The 8,527-nt window shown below is 55.4% G+C and overlaps 2 protein-coding genes across 3 annotated transcripts in view; one reads left to right on the top strand and one right to left on the bottom strand.

The window, feature by feature from the left end:
* Positions 1-7,781, bottom strand: part of LOC102770085 (calpain-8) — a 25,507-nt gene extending 17,726 nt beyond the window's left edge. For both annotated transcript variants that reach the window (XM_015562364.1, XM_015562365.1), the window contains exons 1-2: positions 7,238-7,781; positions 4,370-4,439 (exon numbers count right to left, since the gene is read on the bottom strand). In XM_015562364.1, the coding sequence (XP_015417850.1) occupies positions 4,370-4,439; positions 7,238-7,474 (307 nt within the window). In that variant the 5' untranslated portion in view covers positions 7,475-7,781. The remainder of the gene's footprint in view (positions 1-4,369; positions 4,440-7,237) is intronic.
* Positions 7,782-8,022: 241 nt separating this feature from the next.
* Positions 8,023-8,527, top strand: part of LOC102769788 (calpain-2 catalytic subunit) — a 65,004-nt gene continuing 64,499 nt past the window's right edge. Inside the window, exon 1 of the mRNA XM_015562339.1 lies at positions 8,023-8,160. Coding sequence (XP_015417825.1) covers positions 8,023-8,160 — 138 coding nt within the window. The remainder of the gene's footprint in view (positions 8,161-8,527) is intronic.

Below are 8,527 nucleotides of genomic sequence, written 5' to 3'. Positions count from 1 at the left end.
AAAAAAAATAAAAATGTCTTGTTTGGTTCCTTATTAGCAACTCTGATAAGACATTCGGTTGGAGGAAACATCTGTTTGCCAGCCCAAGCTGGGTAGGTGTGTGTGTGTGTGTGTGTGTGTGTGTGTGTGTGTGTGTTCCTTGCCCGCGTGATGTTAGATGACAGGAAGTTGGCTCTCTGTGTGTTTGGAGGACTGCCCTGTGGTGTTTGAGAGCTCAGCATGATAGCCTCGATGCCTCATTGCTTAAGACAGTCTTGAGATACTGACTCGCCTTACGTCATCCTCATCGAGGCAGAAGAGATAAAGCTGAAAGGTTAAAGAGTCTAGGGCAGTGGATCTCCACCCTCCTAATACCGCGACCCTTCCTAATGCCATTCCTCATGTTGTGGTGACCCCCAATGTCATTGTTACAAATCGAACATCATGAAAGCATAGTGATGAATCACAAAAACAATATGTCATGATAGATGTGTTTTCCGATGGTCTGAGGCGACCCCTGTGAAAGGGTCGTTCGACCCCCAAAGGGGTCGCGACCCACAGGTTGAGAACCGCTGGCCTAGGGTTTAAGAATGGTCAGCTCAGAGATCCCGGCAAACGCAGAAGGAAACAGGAAACCCACTCCGGCCGGTGTGGCTCAGAGGTTGAGCCAAGACTATGAAACAGGTAGTGACTTCAGGGAGTTTCCCGAACACCAAGGGGGAACATGGAGACGCTACAGAGGAGGAGGAGGAGGAAGGGAACGAGAGAGAAAACTCCAGACACTGGAATCCCCTCCCCTTCGACGTTGAGCAATGGCTGAAGCGGGAACAATCGTTTCCAAGAGGAAGGCCAAGCAGAGAGAACCTTCATTCCGCTTCCCACGGGGACTCGGGGAGCAGAAGGTGAGAGAAGGTGGCGAAGAGCACCCCTCGTGTTCCCTCTGCCGTCGGAGGGAGTCCACCGAGGGCGGGGAAGGGAAGGCAGAGGCTGTGGCGACTGGGGGGTCAGGGATGGATGGAGGGCGTGCCGTGTCCCTGCACGGAGGTGGCCGGAGTCAATCAAGAGGGCCACCGGGTCATGACAGCACAGGGCAGACCACACAGCGCTGCCATCACCTCCCCAGGAGCCCAGCCGAGACCCAGGGGGGCAGCTCCGGGCACACGGGGCCCTTCCCCCACGGCCCAGAGGACAGAGCCCCTTCGTTGTGCCCAGGCGAGAAACCATCCCTGATTCTGACAACGCAGCATGTCTGACGAGCCACGTGGTCCTCAATCCTGCAAGCTTCCCACCTCCAGCCGGCCCTGAACCCGCCACATGACCCCCCCACCTCCCGTGGTGTTTGTAAATGAAGAATCAAACACACTTTCCTGGAATACCTCCCTCACGGTGTGTCGTCGCCACCGGCATAGAGCAAGCTACCACCGTTCTAAGAGCAGGCCCCAGAGCCTGGCGATCCTGGCATTGCGGGGCCCAGGGACTCTCGGGCCCCCCTCTAGTAGCACCCTCTGCTCACTCTCTCTCCTCTCACGTGGCTCTGCTCTCTCCGTGGCTTTTACCACCGCCTGGCACCTGTATTTGTTTATTCGTTGTTTTCCCCGTTAGAACGGAGACTCCCTGACATCCAGGATCCCCGCCCCCACCCCACGGTTGTATCTTTGGGGCCTGGAAGAGCACTTGGCACAGAGCAGGCGCTCAGTCCATATTTGTAGGGTGACTGTAGAGAGGGACCTGGGCCAGGAATCTGTTTTCTGATTGTTTTAAACGGAAACCTCCCGGTCCTGAGACATCCATCACTGGGCAGGCAGCGCTGCACCAGCCGGAAGGAATAACCCTGCAAGCCTGCAAGCCGCTGGCCTGGCTCGGCCCTCCCCCTGCCCACGCCAGCCCTCCTCGGTCAGTGGCTCTGCAGTCGGTTGATTCACCCTCCTGATCCTCACTGAACTGCTGTGGGCGTCCCTGGAGGAATGATGTGGGTTTTATTGGTCTGTTTTGTTTTTGTTGAGGAGTCCCAGCCACACCGGTGCCGGCTGCTGGTTGAAATCTCTTTCTCTGCGGTTGTCTGCCCCCCTGGGACCTGGCCAGGGTCCCTCTCCCCGAGTTTTGCTTCCTTCCCGCCTCCTTTCACATTGTTGTGCCTTGAGACACAGTAAGGGGGTGTTTTCCCCGCCGAAAACGCCTCGCTTTCTGCCCACCACACCCCACCGGGCTCCCGGGCATCTTCGCATCTGAGCTCACATCGCCTGGTCTCTTAATATGTTTGAGGCTGGGCAGCCATCCTAATGTTGCCATGGAGACTTTCCATCATCCTTTGTTTCAGAGTGGATGCCCTCATGGGGAAGCTCCCGGGGTCCCCCGCTGGGATTGGGGGGTGCCAGGCCGTTTTGGAGGGGGCTGTGCCAACTCTGCACCTTGCCGTGAGGATGCCAGCCTGGGTCCGAGCGAGCGATGGATCTGAGAGCCCATCTTTCTATTTCTGTCTCCATTAGCCCTGGCCCCCAGCATCTTGTCTTATTTTTGCACCCAAAGGGCCACAGGATTCAGCTCAGGCAGCACACCCCTTCCTCACACGGGCTCCGAGATGTGTCCCCACCAGGCCCAGCGCACAGCCAGGGAGGGTGGCCAATCGTATCGTGATAACTACGCATGGGGCCAGGGAATCTCTCCGTACGTCATACGTCACATAAATCCCTGGCCCCCAGCATCTTGTCTTATTTTTGCACCCAAAGGGCCACAGGATTCAGCTCAGGCAGCACACCCCTTCCTCACACGGGCTCCGAGATGTGTCCCCACCAGGCCCAGCGCACAGCCAGGGAGGGTGGCCAATCGTATCGTGATAACTACGCATGGGGCCAGGGAATCTCTCTGTACGTCATACGTCGCATAAATGTCTAACCCAGTGGTTCTCAACCTGCGGGTCGCGACCCCTTTGGCGGTCGAACGACCCTTTCCCAGGGGCCACCTAAGACCATCCTGCATCTCAGATATTTACATGACGGCTCATCACAGTAGCCACATGACTATGATGAAGTAGCCACGAAAATAATGTCATGGTTGGGTCACCACGTGAGGAACTGTATTGAAAGGGCCAGAAGGTTGGGAACCACTGGACTCTAACCAATAGGCTGTGCACCTGCAACGAATATGACGTTGGATGGCGACTGTCATTGGAAAATGTTTCAATCAATAAATTAATTGCTTTCAAAAGAGGTTCCAATGATACTGATTTTTAAACAACAACAACAACAAAAACACCACCCCATCGGCTGGGCTACCCCTGGGCGCGGCCCCACGGACTTGGGTGGGAGCTGGGTGCTGAGAGTCAGTTTGGGTGGTTTTCTGTGATCCGTCCCTCAGCAGCGCACACTCACCATGGTAACGCTCAGGCCTCCTTCCGGAAACGCTCTTTCCTCCTCGCTTATATTATAACGATTCAAGGGAAGAGCTATCCAGGCCCATCAATTCAACGAGGCTTATTAAATGCCTGGTACTAAGTTAAACATCACTAACAAGGAGCTGCTAAAAGCCTCCGTGGGAAGCCGCGCTTCCCTGAGCCACGTGGGAAATTAGGTGGCACCTGACGCCTTCTCCCTGCTTCATGCTCGCCCCCAGGAGCTCTGGCTCAGGGGAGACCTGCGGTGCTCGTTAAAGGAGAGAACATTAGAGGCGTTTAAAATTAGGTGCCCAGTGATCTGCAAAATCACAAAGGTTTCCAGCGGATTGGGAACGTTTTCCTGGCTAGAACCAGGAGGGAAAAGGGGAGTCGACCCCCCAAAAGATGAAGGTTATCGGGTCCAGATGGATGCTGAGATTTGGTCTGTTTTACTGCTTTTCACCAAGTGGGATTGGTCTCCTCGTGGCTCTCCTTTCCTGCCCCGTGTTCTGCGGCTGCCAGGGGATGGCGGTTTAGAATTCCAGCGAATCTAAGTCAGAGCCACGCTGTCCCCGGAAAGGCCAGTATTGTCCCACTCGGCCACGAGGCCCTGGGATCAGGGATGCGTAGAAGGTCAAGAGCAGAGCACCAATTCTACTACTTGGGGGTCTGACACGTGAGGCCAGAACTTACAAAACAAAACAAATGATTTCCCAAAGCTTAACTGCACCCGATTGGAGGGAATATGAAGGGCTGGGAGGGGAACATCTTCTTAGTCCTAGGATCCCAGGCCCGTGAGAGGAAGCTTGGCTAGAAAGAGAGGATCCCTGTTTTCTTACCAATTACAAAAGCATCTATTACGACAGTCCCTAATTGTATAGACGGGGCCATTTTATAGGGCAAATTAGGTCCACTTACAGGTAACTATAGGCGGTCAAGTCTAACAGCTAAATCTGACATCACCCGTGCCACACGCACACCCGCCCTGCGCAGAACAAACAGGGCGGTCCACCTACTCACCCAGGCCACCTTGACAGATGTCCGCGCGGGTGGCGCCACCGGCGATGAATTGGGGGCTGGGGCACAATTCCTGAAAGCAATTGAGGACAAAACACAAGTCATAAGATGCCCGGCGATGGTGCCCACGAGGGTAAAGATGGCTTCGGAGTCCCTGAACTCAGACTTCACAGCAACCTAGGAGGTCATCTCTCGTCCCCTCCTCACCTATCGAAGGCGTCCTCAGTCTCCTTCAAGGGTTCCTCCGCTCCACTCCCCCCTAAGAAGCAGGGAACCCCTGGCCAGGCCTCAGGCCTCTGCAGGGACCCCATTTCCGGGGGCAGCCTGCCTAAGCATCCTCTCTCAGCGACAGAGCCCAACCCCGTGGCTTCGACTCCTGACAGTGGAACACGCAGGCACGTGTCCCAAGTCACTCGCCTGAGCTGGCCAGCCCGTTACCCACGTCACACTGTCCATGCGATATCAGCTCATTCGACACATGGCCGATAAGCCTACCGGGTTCTGCTGAAATGTTGAGTTCGGTTTAAGAGACAGAGTGGTTTGCAAAGGCCAGAGACACGTTGAAGTGTGATGAGCAGGACGGTGCTAAGCGGGGTGTACGTGGAAGGAATGTTCATTTTATGACATATTCTTAGCAGGTTCCAAAATGCACCTCCCCTCCCCCCGACCCAGGAAAAGAACAACCCAGGGACATCATGACTAATATGTCATGAATCTTTCGGGGGCCACAGGGCGTCCCTGGTTCTGTAAGGGGATGGCATCTCAGCCTAGGCCGGAAGAACATTCCGGAAGTCTTCTCTCCAGGGCTAACTGTCTACTGGAACTCGGATCGGAGACACAAAGCAGTTTGGCCGCCAAAGAGGCTGAAAAGAGGCCGGGAGGCTCCCCACCCACCCACCCACCCCCACAACACACACTTGGGACACTGTTTTGTTTCCTTCCTGAATAACAACCACATCTTGTCATTAGCAACGGTGACTATTACTCCGGTGAGGATCTCAGCACACTCCGTAAACACACATGACTCAGGCCTTGCTTGCTTTGGCCCCTGATGAATGGGTTCGAGGGAAACACGGGCACCGGTAAGGGGTCCGAGGCAGGAAGGCACTGCAATCGCATGTTCTTGTGGACAAAGGCAACTTGCAAGCATTGCTCCCAGGGCGTTAGACCGTCATTGGGACCCTCTGCTTCCTGCAACCCCAGCTCCAAAGTCTCTCTGCAGTAATGAACCTGCCCCACCGCCTTCCCCAATAGTGCAGAGCCGATGCCAGACACAAACAGAGGCCTAGCCCTGGCCGGTGTTGCTCAGTGGGTTGGGTGACATCCTGAGCACCGAAGGGTTGCCAGTTCGATTCCCAGTAGGGGGCAGCTAATGGATATCACACTCTCATGTTGATGTTTCTCTTTCTCTCCCTCTCCTTTCCACGCTCTCTAAAAATCAATAAACTATTCTTTAAAGAAAAAAAACAACAACAGAGGCCTAAAAATACTGTCTGTTGAAATAAAATGTAGCTGTGAATTCTTAAGACAAGAATATAAAACCATCGCATAGAGGGGATAAATGGTGATGGGGGGGAAAAATGAAAGGAAGACACCCCCAGTTAAAACAAAGAAAGAAAGAATATAAAACCATGATTCCCAACCTTGATTTTGCCAGCATCCCAGAGGAATGCCATATGTTTCAAGAGGGGTGGGCAGACGGACCTGGGTGGGCAGGAGACAGGCAGGCAAAGGAGTTACCCTCAGAGGTAGAAACCGTGGGGCAGAACTGGTCGGATGAAAATGAAGGGGTAGGGATAGGATTTGGCCATCTATCTATAATAATAAATGCATAATATGCTAATTAGACCGAACAGCCGAACAACCTTCCGGATATCCTTCCAGACAACCTTCCGGACGAAGCCGGGGATGCGAGGGCCGAGTCTCTTGCACGAATTTCGTGCATCAGGCCTCTAGTATCCAAAGAATTATCTTCTTATCCTCCCTTGTCATCCAGGGCCAAGAGAACGGGTACCACGACTTGATTTTCCCATCATGCTCTAGAAGACAAAGGCTCCCTGGCCAACAGCCACGGAACATGTGCTCTTATGAGACGTCTTACGTGGCAGACGCTGAACAGACTCTCTCAGTTCTCACAACCACCCTGCAGAGGGGGCTCCGACCCCTGAGGGCAAATCACGGGACACGGGTCCCATCGCAATAGGTCAGGGGCACGGGTTTGGGGGGGATGGTTCTCTATTCTCTGCCTCTGAGTTTGGAGTGATACCAGTGACAGCATTCAGGAGGCCCTGAGTTCACAGGAGGCCGCGTTCACAGCCCCACAGCCCCCACCTCTCCACTCACCAGCCCTGATGGAGCAGTGACCCAGCTCGTGACCTTGAGCAATGGCTGCACCTTTCAGCAACCATGTCACCACTTACCCCCGACCAATGGTGACATCTAGCACTGGTCTGTTCCCCTGTGCCCTGGCCCAGGGGCCCAGGCGGTCACGACCATGTGGTCTGTGCCTGTTGTGGGCCAGGCACGATGCTCGTAGCTTCATCTATAGCCCTCATACCAAACCCTGAAAAAATCAGGTGCCAGTGGGACCATTCCACAGATGAGAAAACTGAGGCTCACGGAGGTTATGGGTCCAAGACCACACAGGCAGAGCCAGGATTCAAATCTAACTCGTCTGATCCCAACGCCTCTGCATGCTCTTCCCTCTAACCTCACTACCTCTGAAAAACATTGTTAAAGGGAAAGGGGTTCTGAAATATGGAGTCTAAGAATTGAGGATCCAGAGCCACACCTTCTCCCTCAACTACTCCTGACCTGAAGCCAGAGCCCCCCCATCCTGCCTGACACCTTACAGCAAGCCCGTCTCCTTACCGGGGGCCGCTTCCAGACAACGCCTTGAGTTTCAGGGGAACGTGGTCCAAGATCCTTGTAGCCCAAGGCTGACGGACACGCTGGGAACTCGGGGTCCTTAAACAGCACCCCTGAATCCAAGCACTGCTGCCTGAGCGTCTCGAAGTCCTGGCCCAAGTATTTCACAACCTTCTGGTTGGAGCCAAGACGTCCGGCTGCCGCCCGCTGCCTGGACACCTGGGCCGCCGGAGCTGCCATGGCCTCGGGTGGGCTCCGTGGGCGGGCTGCGTGGGGAGGACAGGAGGGCAGGGCTGCTCCGTGCTCTCCCCGCTGGGAGGGGAGCTATAAGGCCGCGTGGAGGGAGGTGGAGCTGGCAAACATTTCACCCGAGGCGTTCGCTCCAGAGGGAATGAGTCATGGCCAGAAGCAAACAGGTACCCACGGTGCCCGGGAACATGCCCACCTTCCCTGCCTGCCTTTCCCCCCTGATCTGGACGCTGGGGAACTCCCAGGGTCCCTCATGGACCACTAACCTGGGAGATTCATTCGGATCCCAGCAGCCCCCCCTCTTTGCAGGGCCTGCGTGCCCCCCACACACACACCCGTGGACTGAGGCGAGAAGCTGTCTGGTAGCTGGAGGCTGGGACTCACCAAGACTTGGAACCCTGGCTCTGAGAAGGAGGGGGGCCAGGGTGTTAGGGGGGTCCCCGTTCTTTCCAGAAAAGTGTGGTTCCGTATTTGCTAGGCGGATACAAGTATCAGAAAGGGGTGATTCACGGAGCAGATTAGAGGAAGCCCAATGGGACATGGGGCCCACGCTGCGGGAGGTTCTGGCCTCTGGCGGCCTGGGTGGCTCGCCCAGCTCCACCGGCAATCAGCTTCATCCCCTTCGGAGAGTGACTCAGTCTCCCTCCCGCTTCGTTTCCTCATCTGCAAAATGGCAGGTACTAGCAGGGCCTGCCTCACCAGGTTGTTAGGAGGAGGGATGAAACAGGACACGTCCTGGGCTTAGATTAGTGGGTGAAGAGGGCTCAGGACACGTCAGCTGTCATATCCCTAGGGACCAGGACCGGACAGAGGAGGCCTGGAAACCTCATATTAATCCCTTTCCCCGGGGCTCCCATCTCCTAGGCCTGGGCTACCCTAAGGACGTGGGCCACATCGGTGATTTCTGAACCTTAGCGTGTGGCAAGCTGGAAAATGGTCCCCCGGCCCTAGCCGGTGTGGCTCAGTGGATAGAGCGTCCGTCTGCGGACTGAAGGGTCCCGGGTTCAATTCCAGTCAAGGGCACATGCTCCAGTTGCAGGCTCA

Source organism: Myotis davidii, unplaced genomic scaffold, assembly GCF_000327345.1.
Source record: "Myotis davidii unplaced genomic scaffold, ASM32734v1 scaffold174, whole genome shotgun sequence".
In the NCBI taxonomy this organism is placed as follows: Eukaryota; Metazoa; Chordata; class Mammalia; order Chiroptera; family Vespertilionidae; genus Myotis; species Myotis davidii.
The sequence above is the reverse complement of the archived record's forward strand: the minus strand, read 5'-3'. Positions and strand labels throughout refer to the sequence as shown.